We start from the raw sequence: 15228 nt of genomic DNA, 5'->3' as shown, positions 1-15228 counted from the left end.
CCCATCTCATCTCATCAAAATTTTTTAAACAAACATGAGGCGAAGATCGAAGATTTGATCTCTACGGCTTCGGGTTAGGGGTGTCAATCGGGTCGGGTGGGTCGTATTTCGGGTCAACCCGCGAATTTTTTTCCAACCAGAAACCGAAGCAACCCTAAAACTCCCAACCCGAACACAAACCCGCCTAACCGGGCTCAATCCATCTAACCCGTCTAACCCGAATTTTATTTATTTTTTTAAAAAAAAATTAATGAAAAAAATTCAAAATAATAATAATAATATTTTATTTTAAACACATAATAAAAAAATTTCGATTTAAATTTGAAAGTTTAATTGTAGAAAATTAAAGTATATTTACTAAATCGAATAAACAATGGTTAAAAAAAATATACAAAATAAATATTAAATGATGAAAATTTATCATATAAAAATACAATAAATTTTGTTCAAACATACAATATATAAAAATATAGGTAATATTTTCAAAAAAAAAAAAATCGGGTCAACTCGCGACTCAACCTGACCTAACCTAAAACTCGTCCAACCTGGTACTAATCCGAACCCACAAAACTCGAATCCAAAAAACCTCAACCCGAACCTGATTTTTTTCGTGTCGGGTCGACGGAACCCCTACGTCGGTAGATGGAAAATGAAATTAGTGGGGAAAAAAATGAGATGGAAAACACATCTCCGCTAAAACAAATGAAAAAAAAAAATTAATATTATTTAATTGTGAAACCCCTTAGAATTTTAAAAAAATCCTCGTTAAACCCTAGTTCCGACCTCATTCTTTGATACACCACAATTCGTGAATAACGCAGCTTTCAGTTGGAAGTGAAGCCAGCGTCCATAATTCAATATATCTGAGGTGGTCAGTTTTATTATTTTTGGGGAAACGAATTCAACTGAATTTGTCTGTTGGATAATTTGTTTCTTCCCTCTTCCCAAATGTTATTTTACTAGTTTTTCTTGTCAGTGAGTCGAAGGACAAGGAAAATGGGGAAGCTAGGGAAAAAAGCGAGGAAATTTGCGAAGAAGAATCTTCAGTCCGTGCTGAAACAGAGGCGAAAAACCAAGGCTTTATTCAAGAAGAAATCGCCCAGTACTCGATCAATCTGTCCCTATCTCTGTATAATCTTTATATGTATTTATGTGTTTTATAAATCATCAATCGACCCTCGTTGTTCACTTGTTAAAATGAAATTTCCTTTAAGCTCTTTTTTTCTGTGTGTATGTTTCTCTTTCTTTTTTTTTTTAAAATATGCTTATTGGGTATTGATTTGTTTACTGGCATGTGTGTGTGCTATTCCATTCATTTTTTACTGTTAACATTATCTGGTTCCTAGTCAGTATGATGTCTGGAAATGGTCTAGTTTTATTCTTTTTGTTGCGTATAATCAATGTGCCTTTAACATATTCCTCTTTTAGCAAAAGTCGCTATTGGTTTTTGTTTCTTTTCTTTCTTTCTTTCTTTTGTTCTCTGTGTTTTTTCTTTTTTTGAATAAGGGTGGTGGCTGAGACTTGTGCGAGATACACTGAGATTTCTGAATTGACGAAACAAAGATTATTTAAACCATGAAATCCTGGGATTTGCAAAGTCTTTTTGTGTGTGATTGCTTTTATGCTTCTGAAATTGACCAAGAAAAGATAACTACTTGTTCAGTCTTCATAATTTCTTGTTTTACTTGATCTGCAGAAGGTGATCTGAACGACAAGAAGGAAAAATTTGTTAGTCTGACGGAGCCTTCAAATGAAAGGTGATAAGGATGAGTTGGATGTATTTGTCTCATGTTTTAGCTTTTGTTGTTCTATTCTGTTAACAAAGTATTCATGGTATAATCTAAGACTACAATGCAAATGAGAGACTTCAATAAGAGATTTGATGTTGAAATAAGGAGTAATTTTAAGTTCAGAGGTTCGGAATTACCGGTCTTGAAACTGTTAGCATACACTCAGTATGAGATAGTTCATGCATTTTCAACTTCACAATCAATGATCTGTCGCAATACTTTTTGCTGGTGCACATTTTTTTTTTAAATTTGGACTAGAACTAGTGGGTGGAGTGTTCGATGGTAGGCCGTGGATCCTACCAATACATATCTTCTACCTTCCTCTATTTGGCCTACCAGCAATGATAATATGTGTTTTATGTCTATAAGGTCTTCCTTATGCTCTTGGAAATGCTATATGATCCTTTGGAGAATCATGCCACTATGATTTTCTACTATAAATGTCTACATTTGTCCTCAGGGGCACTGAATCCAGAGTTACGGAACATATTTCTCTTGATGCAATGTTCGCCGAAAATGACGATAATGTCGTCGCAGATGAATCAGATAGTGATGGTTATCTTTTCGAGGTTTCAGACTTACTATACTTCAATGGCAATTACATGACTAAAATCTATTTGCCTACCATTGATTGTGTACTCTTGTATTTAGGGCTCAAGCTGTTCGAATGTTGAAGAAAATGTGACTGAGAAAAGCCTTGGTTACCTCTCCCATAAATTTTCTTAATTCTACTAGCTTATATTTTTCTATTTCACAATCAAATATCTACTTGTTTACCATGAAGTCTTGTATGCAGAGGAGACAGCTACTAGTACCTATTCGGCTCGGAACCAAAATTTGTCTAGCGATTTGGCCATTTTGAAGAAGAAGCTGGATAGGTTGAAAAGGAAGGTGATTTTCTCTTTATGATTTGTAGATTCAAAATTACATGAGCAATTACAATCCTTCATATGGTGAAACTTGATGATTGATGTTCATTGCTAGTATGATCATGTCCATGCTGGCATGCTAGATACACGAAATTTTTGAGGAAAGTAGATGATATAATCAAAACTTAATTATATCTGTTGGTTTTTGACAACCTAGCAAAGCTACGATATGATTACCTAGTGCATGGGGATGGGGGAAGACTAAACTACTACTGAAGGGAGATTATAACTCTCTTTTCTCGTGAGAAACACCTTTGAACTGTGGATTGGTTTAAATCCCCTATTGGTGTTTGGATCCTTTCTCCCAATGATGTCATTATGACAAAACCAAGCATTCGGAGATCGACAAGGCATTCATCTAAGAATAAATCGAGAGTGGTGGGTTGTGTTGACTAATGTTTCAACCAAGCAACATGTGCCAGCCACCCTGAACAAGAGTGTATCCAAACAGACTTTCAAGATATTAACAGGATAGTTGGGATTGATAAATGATATTGGTCGAGTTTGTTTGGGGGGGGGGGTGTGTGGGTAGTTTTGAAATCCTTGCATTTTTGAATGGATCTATCAGCTAGTTTAGGAACTATATCTTTGACGGAACCAATCTATACATTTTTACCGGGCACCAATTGATTTTGGTTTCTTATCAAAAGAGAGTCATGCCACTTCTAAGGTAGATTTGTGTTTGTGGTCTGGGAGGTATTTTTGTTCAATGTATATTTGTTTTGTACCGTTAGTATTGGAAATTTGGAATTTTGTACCATTAATATGGGAATTCCAGCACCATGCACATTCTGATGATGTGAATTGCTTTTTCTTTCTTTAACTACTTGTATGAACTGTTCGCTACAACTATTCATTGCTGCATTTCCTTTGATTTGTTCATGCGGCATAGCATCATTTGGCTTTATCTTTGTCGAAGATTTTCTATGCCAATCTGTGTGATTTTCCTTGCTTCTAAACTGACCATCTACAGACATGCACACACTTTCTGTGTGCTTCTTATGTGCACTTCAATATTAGTTCACTCTATCTAAACTATATGTTTTGTTAAGATTGCGATATCCCATTCTTTTGGATTTTCCTCCTATTTCCTTTGGATGCCTACTCATTCCTTCTGTTTTATCACTTAAACTCTTAAATTCTCGATCTTTCATAAATTTATAAAATGTTTATAGTATTTTATTTGTTAAAGCACTTTTATTTGAGCATTTCAGGATCCTGAATTCAGTAAGTTCTTAAAAAACTACAACAGCAGCAATGAAGCATTTCCAAATGGAGATCTGGTGAGATGTTTAACTGTCTTTTAATTAATTCCCCAACTATTTTGTTTGTTGGATGGCATATTTAAATGTTCATGTTTGGAATAACATGCTGTTTAATTTGTGTTTTTTTTACATTAATGCCGGTGCCTTGTTGAATCAGACGTTTATTTCTTGTAACAGTTATTTCTCTACAAGTCTTTTTTATTTTGGGATTTTATATGGCATAGTTCTTTGCATATTCATTCTTGACAATATCCAGACTGAAAAATGCAGATTCACATTATTGTTAGATTATTACCTGGATATGCACGGGAAATTATCTTTAAAGTTGCTTGATAATGACTGGTTTTTTAACTTATATTCAACTAGGCAATATATACGTTTTCTTCCTACCTTCTATTGACATTTTTCCATGCATTATATTCATCTCTCTTTTCTTTTTCTGTAGTTCTCAGATGAAGATAGGAGCGATCATGGGGAATTGGGTGAAGGAGGCCAGGCCACAGAGAAGGGGAAACTCTTGACAAATAGTATTGTTAACACATGGTTTCAAATGATAAGAGAAGGCTGTAGCCAATCTGCATTCATTAGTCTGCTGAATGCTTATCGCACAGCGTGCCACTATGGAGCTGAATCAATTGGTTATAGGATTGACAACAGCGAAACCTTCTGCAACATTCTGGTTTTCATACTTTCTAACGCAGATGACACATTCCGAGGGCTGTTGCAGTTATCATCTTCAAATTGCACCAAAGTGACAATATTGGAACTGAAAAAATCTTCAAAATGGGAAAGTTTGAAACCACTTATCAAGTCATATTTGAGAAGTACGTTGTTTATGTTGGATCAGGTTACTGACAGAGATATTTTGGCTTTTGCTCTGACGAGGTTCAGATCTTCTTTAATATTTTTTGTTGCTTTCCCATCACTGGTACAAAGGCTGATGAAGGTATTTTTTTTAAACACCTACAAATGTAATTTGTTTATTTATTATTTGTCATGCTCGATTACTTTTTTCATGCTTATAAATTTATGCAATCATTGTGCTTTTGTTATGTTTCTTTTTGGGTGGGCCACATACAGGCAGGTATTGGGATTTCTATCTGTTCAAGGAGAATCCCACTTGGTATAAATGCCATCTATTAGCCTTTTAAGAAAAGGTTGTGAGTTAATTTGGTGATGTAATCAATGCATTTGGCCGTTAGGATTTAGTGGTGATGTAATCAATGTATCTGGCTCAGCTTAAACATGAGTGTAAAGCTATAACTTTTTTTGGTGGAGATTGTTACTACAAGTTACCGAGTCCGAGGGCACATTCTAGTTATGGATGTTAATATGCTTATGGACGAACATGGATGGATTACCTGGATGTATGGTTAGACAACATAAACCTAACATGGGTCTGGACATTCCTTTTTGGAATTCAATCAAATAATATTTAAAAATAATGCTTTTGTACATAATTTCACAGTTTTTTCTTTGTTGTAAGTCATCTGATTCTAGCAATTCTAATTTTTTAAACAGGTGACTGTGCAGCTGTGGGCAACATGTGGAGGATTTCTATCAACAGCTTCCTTGCTTATCATACGAGATGCTGCTGCCATGTTTAGTTCCATTAGTTTTACCACCTGCTTGTCAAAATTTATGGTAGCTTTTATTTCTCGGTCAAGAGTTAAAGATATTACCGATATCAAACATATGCGGTTTTTAAGAGATTCCATAGTTGATTTGTGCTCCCTCGATGTGCAAAAATCATCTGTTAGAGTTGCTGCTTCTATTAGTCAACTTGCAAAATTAATGCAGTGGGGGTTGCAAACAAAGACGAAGGTAGTCTGATATTAACGTCAGTTTAGTATAAGGATTATGAATCTTCTTTCTTGTTCTGCAAAAATTCGTGATGGAGCTACCACTCTTGTTCCTTTCTGTTATTTATTTGTTTTTATTAAGTTCTGTTACATATTTGTTTTCATTTTCTTGCAAGTCAGGAAGCTGTTAAAAGGATTTGCAGTTGGGAATATGTTAATTGCATTGATCTGTGGGTTAGGTTCATATCAACCTACATATGTGACTATGATCTCCAGTCTTCATTCTTTATGACCGTTCAACTTATATATGCCCTGGCTCTCATGTTTCCTGGTCCGAGATATTTCCCTTTGAGACTTAAGTGCATTGAATGGCTAAATTGTCTCTCCAGTTGCAGTGGTAATTTTATTCCACTTGCTTCATTGGTGTTGGATATTTTGGAATACAAGGTTGTCAAGGAAAATAGAAAAGCTCAAAATAACTTCAATATTGCATCGGTCCTGAAGGTTAGGGGTTCTACCTACCTACTCTATCACATCAAAATGGTTGACTGATTCCTTTTCAAAACTTTTTAAAGTAGAATGCTCTTCAGAACCTTCGTGACATTAATTGTGAATTAACCTCTACAGTTGCCCAAGCACTACCTGAAATCAAAACATTTCCAAGAGGAATGTGTACGCTCAGCTATTGAACAGCTGTCACTGCATTTTGCTCAATGGAGCTGTCATATTTCCTTCCCTGACCTAGCTTGTATTCCACTGATCTGTATGCGTAAGTTTATTGAGACCACGATTTCTGAGAGTTCACGTCGTTTGGTGAAGCATTTGATTGACCAGGTACTCATTCTATTTGTGCCTGTATATTTAATACAACTGTTCATGATTCTAAATTGTAACTTTATATATACGTGGCATTTAGTAATTACTTCTGTAACTGATGTAAGGAGTCAGATAAAGCAAGAAGTGTGTCCCATGTAACCTACCAAAGAACTCTGGGTAAAGGAATGTCCATAAGTATGAATGCTTGTTTTGGATCTGCAGGTGGAGCAGAATGTGAACTTTGTGCAACAAAAAAGAGATGAGATGTCTTTCTCTCCCCACGATCACCAATCAGTGGACTCTTTCCTTCAGGTTTGTGTGTGATGAATTCGGCTATCAATATCAATACCTCTTCAAGTGAATGGGCGTGATTGGAACTAACATCTTGTTGGAAATGTGCAGCTTGAAAAGTCCAGCCTCAACAAATCTTTTACCAACTACTACAAAAGTCTCCAGGAAAAGGCCACTGAAAGACGGAAAAGAGGACAGTGAGTTGAAGCTACTTCTAGCTGTAATCTGTAATCTTTGAGGATCTCAAATTGGTTCTCTGGACATGATATCATAATCCAAGAGTAGAGGCGGGTGCCCGTCCATGTACTCGAGGAAGATACAAGTTTTGAAATGGATTCAGAGATTCTTGGTAAAATATAATATAAACATAAGATTTGTGTATTTTTATTTTTGAGTTAGGCAGGGCATTTCCCTACTCGAGATTTATAAGCATGAAAGTGCAATGGCTTGAATTCGCAAATTGGAATTATAAAATATCCATCCAAAAGTTTTGATTAGAATTTTCTGTCTCTATATTCTTATATGGCTTATCATGAATGCGGAACAGTAGATGAATAACTAGTTTTTTTTTACAGTGATCTGTAAATCGGCAAGTGTTCCCAAGTTTGAAAGGGCCAACGTATCCTCCGGTATCAGTGCATAGGAAGAGTCGTGTTAGTATGCGGATCACAATAATAACTATATAACTGATAAGAGTCGTGTTATATACGGATCACGATAACAAACATATGGCAACGAGGGTTACCAGTTTTTTTTGTTATTTACACATTCATTTCGATATTTGTATAATTCATAGAGGATTTATTTTATAATAATAATATGCCAATTTTGAGATATAAAAAAAAATCGAAGAAGAAACAAAAGAGACCGCAGAAACTAATTCATAATCTGATGGCGGATCAAGGAGCGAACAATGACGCCGCCGCGGTGGTGAAGAATAGCAACAGCCATTTGGATACTGGCAAGGCCTTTTTCCTTTGGTTCAGGATGATCTCATCGGAGACTCTTCTCCCAGTCACTACTCCTTAATTTTGTCTGCTTTCTTATAGTTTTCTCGAGGTCTTTGGACCGTCAGAACATTTGGTTGTCAATTATTTATCGTTGACGTGCAACTTTTAAGTTTAAATAAGCGCTTGTTTTGCATGGCTTGAGTTAAAGCAGATTTGACTTTACAGGTTTGCTCTGTGTGTCTTTTGATCTCCAAGTTCTATTCTCAAATCGGGGTATAGTGTACTGTTCGAGCTAATTTACAATTTTGTAGTTTCTTTTACCCCTGGTAGTGAACTGGGAGCTGGGTTCTGCTTTGTTTATCCTTTATCGATTACTTGCTTATGTGTGCCAATGTGGTTTAATGTCAAGAATTGGGTAGTTGATTTTGTATATCTCTGGTCCCGTTTTGTGCTAATGCTAAAGTTAATGATGGGTTTAGAATTTATGGTCCATGGAGAGAGTCTTGTAAATGAAGTTGTTTATTTCGCTCTCTCGGGGAATATGAACGAAAATCACCCATTTAAAAGAGAAACGAAAGTTTGAATGAATAGCCACACGGCCTTAAAAACATATTTCCTTCATGTCGTTCCTTCCATCTCACTCACTCCTACCAAGCATATCATCCCATGGAAACAATACCCGATACACTTCCCTCCCCAAAATTCCTCTTTCAATGTAAAGACTTGATTTAGTGTGTTCAATTGCTTAATGTCTTTACAAAAGTGTGAAAGATTAGATGTTATTCATAAGTTTGTGGATTTGATATTGAAAAAATGGTGTCTTGGGACCTGCTCACTCTTTTTTCTTTCCTTTCAGTATTGAATCTGAAACTTCCAGAACAAATGGTATTTCAGGACATGGCTATCTGACAAAAGTAAATTGGAGCCCAAAAGAACTAGGCAATCGCTTTCATCTTTTAATGGTTACGATCACAGGGGACTAGCTCACGAGGAAGGGATCCGATCCCGACCGAGCATATCCTTAGTTGTTAGCTATAATGCAGCGGATGAGTAAGGAATCAGTCTAAAGAGAGTTCCTGAGCTAAACCAACAAGGGAAGAGCTCCTTCTCGGGTGAGGAGGAGCCCTGCCCGGGAATGGGACCCCCACGGGAATGTATCCCAGGAGTAAGTTCACTCTTTGGTAAGCTTAGGCGCCTAAATGTCTGTTGAAAAACTTTTATGCTTGTTCCTAATCTTTGTTCACATCGAGCTAACATTCGTTTATTCTCTATTTTTGGTTTTATCACAAAAGCAACAGTTGAACATGTTAAGTTGTTCTTATCATATTCTCTTTCCCTGAATTTTATGCAGATCATTGACAATGACAGTGAAGTGGAATCATATGAGACCGATGTTCAGAATGGTGGATGTCAAGGCATCTGGAACAGCAGTGATTAATCTTACCTTCTAACTTTTACTCATCCAATGACTTTCTTTAGTTATTGGTTGTGCACAACAAATTGCCTAATGATTAATCATAGAAATGAATAAAACCTTCTGTAACGTTTGGACAGGATAAGTAGAAGTTGCCAGCAAAGGGACCAGAAACGAAAAAGAACAAGAGATAGAAACGATCATGTTCAAGCTTTTTGAGAAACAACCAAACTGAACACTGAAACAACTGATTCTTGAGACTGATCAGCCTGAGGTATGCTCTCTTTTATTTTCTTGACCTTAGCCTCATGTGCTATCAACTCATGTCCCGATCTTATTTACAGCAATTTCTAAAAGGCATGCTTAAGTGCTCCTGTGCGTCTACAATAACTAGGGAGTGAATCAAGGATCTTATGAGCTGAAGCCTGAGTGAATACAAGAGATCATAAGACAGATCAGCTCCAGTGTAGGCGAAGCGTTTTGGGACATTGACATAACATATTCAGCAATAATCTTTGTTTTTTCAAGAACAATCAAGTGTTTGATGCATTTGACCTTTTCTGTAGAAGCATTCTGCCTTCTCATTCTTATACGCGGACTGACTAAAAAACGTTAAACTGAATAAAAAACGTGTTGATAAATTTTAAATCTTTAATATTCCATTTTTATCAGATTTTTTTATAGAACATTTATTTTAATTTGTTCTACCAAAATTCGATTAACTCAGATAAATAAAAACAACCAATTTTAATTTGATTCGTATTTTTATTTTTTTGGCAAAATTCATTTTAATTTCAAACTTTAAAATATTGGAATTTTATTTAAAAAATCTAATAAAACATTGAACATAAAAATATCGAATTTTATTTAGAAAGTCAATTTATTCGATTTAACGATATCTTATTAGAAAGGATACAAATCAGACTGACTAAATTGATTTATATGATTTTATAAAAGAAACGTCATATTTAGGAATGAATTAAATGGGTATTGTGGGTGGTCATTTTGATTTAATCAAGATTTTATTAATCCCTAATTTTGATTATATTATCATTCATTATTATTGTTTGTAAATTTGTTAATTTTAAAATTTTAGCATAACTACTTTTAATTTATTTCATATGATCTATTATTTTTTTATTATCAATATTATCAAGTTTTTTTTTCAAATAATATAAAAATAATTATATTCGTCAAAATTAAAATTAAAAATTAAAAAATGTAATAAACTCAAAGGGCCGAGGTTTCGATCCCCGGCTCCTTGAAATACATTAATTTTAATTTTTTAAAAAAAGTTCTTGATAATTAATAAATCCATCAAACTTCAAACATGTTGGTATGTGGAAAAAAAATGATCCGAATTGGAGAGCCATGGCCGGAATTCAATGACGGCATATGCTACCGTGATACTGTCGGCCACTCCGATGCCGGTATGAATAGCGTGTTCCAGTATAAAGTATCCCTGTTTTCTGGAACATAGATTCATGAATCGTGTGCATGTTGAATGATTTTTTTTAATGTCTTCATTTGTAGGTGAATCTATAATCGAATACTACTCCAGGAAGTACAAGAATTCAGCTCCTTTACACGGGTGATAATTAAGTGCTCTTGTTTTTTTGAGTTGGTGGTAATAATAATCCCAGAAGTTTAGTTAAGCTCTTAAGTATTTTGGTTGTGGATACGAGCGTTAGATTCCCTCCTGTTTATGCTACGGGTTGCTGGAATTTTTTGATCTTTTTACTGATTGTTGAACAGCTGGCTGCAAAGAATTCATAAGAAGCAGATAACAGTAGATGGCTGCGTTGTCACAGAACCTGATACAGTTCTCAGGTGTGTATATGGTTTAACTTTATATTTTGCCATGTATCTGCAGTTTAAGAAAGAATTTTGATTCTTTAGATAAAATGTTTTTACAGAAGTGGTGCAGAGCTAGCATACCACCGTCATCCTTGGAAAGAACCTGATGCTCCATACATGCTGGAATTTTTGTACGAGGATGATGATGTGGTAAAAATCTGAACTCGAATCGGGATGCTTCTATCTATTGTGAACCATATGAATCAGATTACTTGTTCATCTTATTGCAACTGTTATGATGCTACTTTGTGCCGTTGAGTATTCAGATTCTGAAACCAGTCCCTTTATGTTTTTTTACTTTTGTAATATCTTGATTTAGATTGCTCTTAATAAACCCTCGGGATTACAAGTTCTGCCTGGAGGACTATTCCAGCAGCGAACTGTGTTGACACAACTCCAACGGCATGTAGCAACCACATCAGGATGTAAGGAGCCCCATCCAGTTCCAGTTCATCGACTGGGGAGGGGCACATCTGGTTGGTCTCATATGTTCTTGTACTTATATCAGATTTTATTTTGTCAGTTCATGGTGTTCAGCTTCAGAGTTCCTTTTGTATTGACCCATCAGTGAATGATAAATAATAGTCTGTTCTGGAAGATCGTGTCAAAATGGTTGTTTGTCATTTCCTATGTGGTACTAGGTATATTACTCTGTGCAAAGACGAAGCTCGCAAAATCTTGTCTTGCGGCTTTTTTCGCGGATGGGACGGCTGTTTTGGAGATCAGTAGGTAATTGAATATCTTCTTTTCAGTATTTTGCTCAACTGCCATTGAATTCTTTCAGACAGTATGGTGAATTTTTTTGCTATTTTGCTCAATTTCATTGATTTTTTTTTTAAATTATGGTGATTTTTAAGTGTACGGACGATATAATAATTCTACAATGCTACAATGATACAGGAAAAATGATTTCCGGATGAAAACAAGGAATATCACAAAACAATATCGAGCCCTAGTAAGTGGGGTGATTGCTGTGGATGAGGTAATAATAGTGCTAATCTTGTGTTTATCATTCAGTTCTCCATCCATTGTTTCTCTATTACTTCCAAGATAGAAAACAAATCACCTATTCACTTCTGCATGGTGAGCAAGTAGTCTGTTCTGTCATCATTGCTTCTTTCACAATTATGAATTCAATTATTTCTATGCAGGTTACCATTGATCAGCCCATTGGGCTGGTGAAATATCCCGGTGTTGCGCAGGGATTATATGTTGCCTCTGGTTCCGGTTTTGTAAATTCTCTCTAGACTTTTTCATCCCACATCAATATAATTTTTTTGTCCCTTTTTTCTTCTACCAGTCTATTGTGCTTAAATAATTTTGTCCTCTAAAACAAAAATTGCCAGGGAAACCAGCCTTGAGTAAAGTTGATGTTTTGGAGAGAGATTTACTGGGCAATTCCACATTGGTTCAGGTGTGCTGAATGCTGATTAGTAGTGTGCTAGTATATGCCTGCATATTTCTAACCTTCTTTATATACTGTACCTATGAGATGTTGCTGAGCTATTTAACGTATTGAGTTTTTTTTCCCCGAAGAGACTTCACTTTTTATATTTATAAGTGCCTTATAACTATTTACATCGCAGAGAAGTGATTTTTCATTGGGATTTGTGGCTTGGTGAATAAAAGTTCGAAATCAGTTTCTATGTTTACATGCTGTGCAATAAGTAATAGTGTTTGTGTGTTCTCTGTAGAGTGTGTGGCTCCATCATTCCTGGTGGTGTCATAATGAGAGCTGCAGGTCTAAATACTTCGTAATTTTGAAATAGCAGAATAATGATGAAACCTTCCTAGGATATGTTATCGCAGTGATCATTTTTTCATTCTATTTTATTTCAATGGTGAACTGCCTGCTGACAGTTAACTTTTATGACATTGAAGATTGATTAAGCTTTGTTTTCCTTCCTTGACCCTACACCAATTTTTTTCAAGAATTTACCTTCTTTATATTTCCTCTGTTGAAAGGTTGAAATTCAATCTGGAAGACCACACCAAATTCGCATTCATCTCTCTTTCATTGGGCATCCACTCATAGGTATATTTGAAATAGGTTTTATGTTTTTGTTTCACAAACATTTCACATTCTCAATGCGGTGTAGAATTAATAGTAAAAGTTCATTTAAGCTTCATTCAACTAACAATAGTGTTTTCTTGCCCTCAAAAGGTGGCTCTCGTTGTGTCCTTAATCTACAATCATACACTTCATAGAACAGGATTTTGTTTTTAGTAATTATTTTTATGGGAATCTCAGTCTTTATACTTCAAAAACCATGCTGTTTGTTTCAGCATCACTCTGTCCTCTTATTTACAATTTTTCGACCTTCTTGCTGAGTACTGGAACACTACGCTGTGTTTTGGCAGAACTTTGTAAGTTTTAGGTTTTTCCCGACATGCCGCTTCCTCTAGTAAATGTGAGCAACTAACAATTGGTAGCTGCAGTGCAACATTGTTTTTGGATTAATGTGTTTCCTCTGGACAGGGAATTTTAAAAACTTTGAACTGCTTTTCAAGAAACAAATTCAACCATAAAGGAAGTCGTTTATAAAACATATAATATAAAGGTAAGCAATAATAAATTCATCACTGTAAACATACACCTAGTAAATGTTCAGCAACTGGAAACAAGCAATACTCACAAAGATCTGATATCCACAACCATTGAATGTGAAAATTTTCTTTACATACATCTTACTCGATGATGTTCCTAATTTCCAAGAACCAAATATACCTCTAAACTTGAAGTTACTTTTGTATAGTGAAAAATTCTACACCTTTTGAAATCAAATATTTGTTGATTTATGACTTGTACGAGTAAAGATGATCTGACATCTAGTTTTCATTGTTCGGCAGGTGATCCTCTTTATTGTACAGGTGGGCAGCCAAAATGTGTCAATCATGAAATTGATGAGTGTTTTGCTCAAGACGGGTATAACTTCTAAGATTTTATACTGAATTTCTTTCACCCTACCTGTAATTTCTGTTAATTATTATGATCATCCAGAATGTATAATCCATTATGTTGAAGTTAAACACATGGAGTTTATCAAAAGTTGAGTGGTGCAAAGGGCTCAACTGATTATTGAAACAAACACAAAATTTATGGATGAAGTGAGAATTGTATTTAACGAATTACACACACACACACACACACACACACACACATATATATATCATGTTTTCCCATGTTGATTTGCTTACGCACTTAATTCTTTATGTTTCCCCTTTTAGAGGTTATCAGAGACCTGAGAAACCTGTACCTGGAGACTGTGGGTACCATCTGCATGCACATCGTGTAGTTTTTTCCCATCCAGTGACACACGAGGTGTGTATACATATTAGTTCACACATCATTCTTTCATATACTTTGCTGAATGAGCTTCGATGAAGTCTTTTCATGTTACATGAGAAGTTGAATGAGAATCGATTAAATTTCTCGTTAACAAGTGTTGCATCTTATCATTTTTTGCAATGCGCACAGTAACCCACCTAAACGACCAGCAAGCTACTCTACAAAAAAAAAAGAGTTATATGGGGGCATCCAAAAAATGGATACTCTTAACATTTAATTTAGGACAGCATATACTGCTGTAAGAGTTTGATAAGTTCATGGAATTGTCATGTGTCTCACTGAAACTCTATACTCTCTGTGGCCCGGATCAGGGCAGACATTATTGGAATGCTATGAATAAGATTAATCGCCTCGCAATTAGGAAATTTCACATTTTATGCCTAGTTTCTCAAATTGGTACATTTCACTCCCGCCAAAATGCATTAAATTGTTAACCTGCGACTAAAAACAAGAACGGCTAGTTTTCTGAATGTGATTTCATGGATTAGAAGCTTGATCACGCTGGAGTTTAAACAAATCTATTTTCATTTTGAAGGTTATTGAAGTCATCGCGCCTCTCCCGTCTATTCTACGGACTCAGAGAGAATCTAAAGCAGAAGATGGTATGTGAAATATGCTGTATTTTACATGAATAATTAACCTGAAGCAAATTTGTTACACAAGCTTGAAAGATATTGCCATAAATTTTATTTAATTGCCGCAGCCCAGCCTGTTTCGTTTTTTGTTTTCAAATTTGTAGATTGAGATAAATTTATTGGTTTTTCA

At 35.3% G+C, this 15228-nt stretch overlaps 2 protein-coding genes across 7 annotated transcripts; both read left to right on the top strand.

Annotated features, from left to right (window-relative positions):
- Positions 1-727: 727 nt before the first annotated feature.
- On the top strand, positions 728-7110 carry LOC140815901 (protein REBELOTE-like). 2 transcript variants are annotated; one of them, XM_073174924.1, is made up of 13 exons: positions 728-868; positions 977-1102; positions 1697-1757; positions 2251-2359; positions 2442-2490; positions 2587-2681; positions 3934-4002; positions 4430-4930; positions 5506-5808; positions 5967-6290; positions 6414-6620; positions 6825-6914; positions 7005-7110. In XM_073174924.1, exons 2-13 carry the CDS (start codon positions 997-999, stop codon positions 7092-7094), a joined length of 2004 nt encoding a protein of 667 aa, XP_073031025.1. In that variant the 5' UTR covers positions 728-868; positions 977-996; the 3' UTR covers positions 7095-7110. The 2 variants fall into 2 exon arrangements, with proteins under 2 accessions (XP_073031025.1, XP_073031026.1); XM_073174925.1 differs by having other exon boundaries at positions 735-871.
- Positions 7111-10489: 3379 nt separating this feature from the next.
- Positions 10490-15228, top strand: LOC140816914 (RNA pseudouridine synthase 5). 5 transcript variants are annotated; one of them, XR_012114684.1, is made up of 14 exons: positions 10490-10687; positions 10791-10848; positions 11013-11087; positions 11174-11264; positions 11434-11590; positions 11756-11843; positions 12015-12096; positions 12266-12341; positions 12461-12528; positions 13080-13149; positions 13965-14040; positions 14116-14222; positions 14343-14436; positions 14999-15228. XR_012114684.1 is itself a non-coding variant. In XM_073176410.1 (13 exons), the coding sequence occupies exons 1-13, from the start codon at positions 10588-10590 to the stop codon at positions 15071-15073; spliced, it is 1110 nt and encodes a 369-aa protein (XP_073032511.1). In that variant the 5' UTR covers positions 10490-10587; the 3' UTR covers positions 15074-15228. The 5 variants fall into 5 exon arrangements, 3 of the variants coding, with proteins under 3 accessions (XP_073032511.1, XP_073032513.1, XP_073032514.1); XR_012114685.1 differs by lacking the exon at positions 13080-13149; XM_073176410.1 differs by lacking the exon at positions 14116-14222.

Source organism: Primulina eburnea, chromosome 16 (assembly GCF_022965805.1).
Source record: "Primulina eburnea isolate SZY01 chromosome 16, ASM2296580v1, whole genome shotgun sequence".
In the NCBI taxonomy this organism is placed as follows: Eukaryota; Viridiplantae; Streptophyta; class Magnoliopsida; order Lamiales; family Gesneriaceae; genus Primulina; species Primulina eburnea.
The sequence above is the reverse complement of the archived record's forward strand: the minus strand, read 5'-3'. Positions and strand labels throughout refer to the sequence as shown.

What these genes read in the sequence shown, in the direction of transcription:
- LOC140816914 (XM_073176410.1), top strand. Translation starts at nt 10,588, where the DNA reads ATGTTGGTATGTGGAAAAAAAATGATCCGAATTGGAGAGCCATGGCCG. An exon ending in AATTCAGCTCCTTTACACGG is followed by an intron (nt 10,849 to 11,012) that starts GTGATAATTAAG and finishes ATTGTTGAACAG; the next exon opens with CTGGCTGCAAAGAATTCATA. An exon ending in CCCATCCAGTGACACACGAG is followed by an intron (nt 14,437 to 14,998) that starts GTGTGTATACAT and finishes TTCATTTTGAAG; the next exon opens with GTTATTGAAGTCATCGCGCC.
- LOC140815901 (XM_073174924.1), top strand. Translation starts at nt 997, where the DNA reads ATGGGGAAGCTAGGGAAAAAAGCGAGGAAATTTGCGAAGAAGAATCTT. An exon ending in TGTGACTGAGAAAAGCCTTG is followed by an intron (nt 2,491 to 2,586) that starts GTTACCTCTCCC and finishes TCTTGTATGCAG; the next exon opens with AGGAGACAGCTACTAGTACC. An exon ending in ATATTGCATCGGTCCTGAAG is followed by an intron (nt 6,291 to 6,413) that starts GTTAGGGGTTCT and finishes TAACCTCTACAG; the next exon opens with TTGCCCAAGCACTACCTGAA.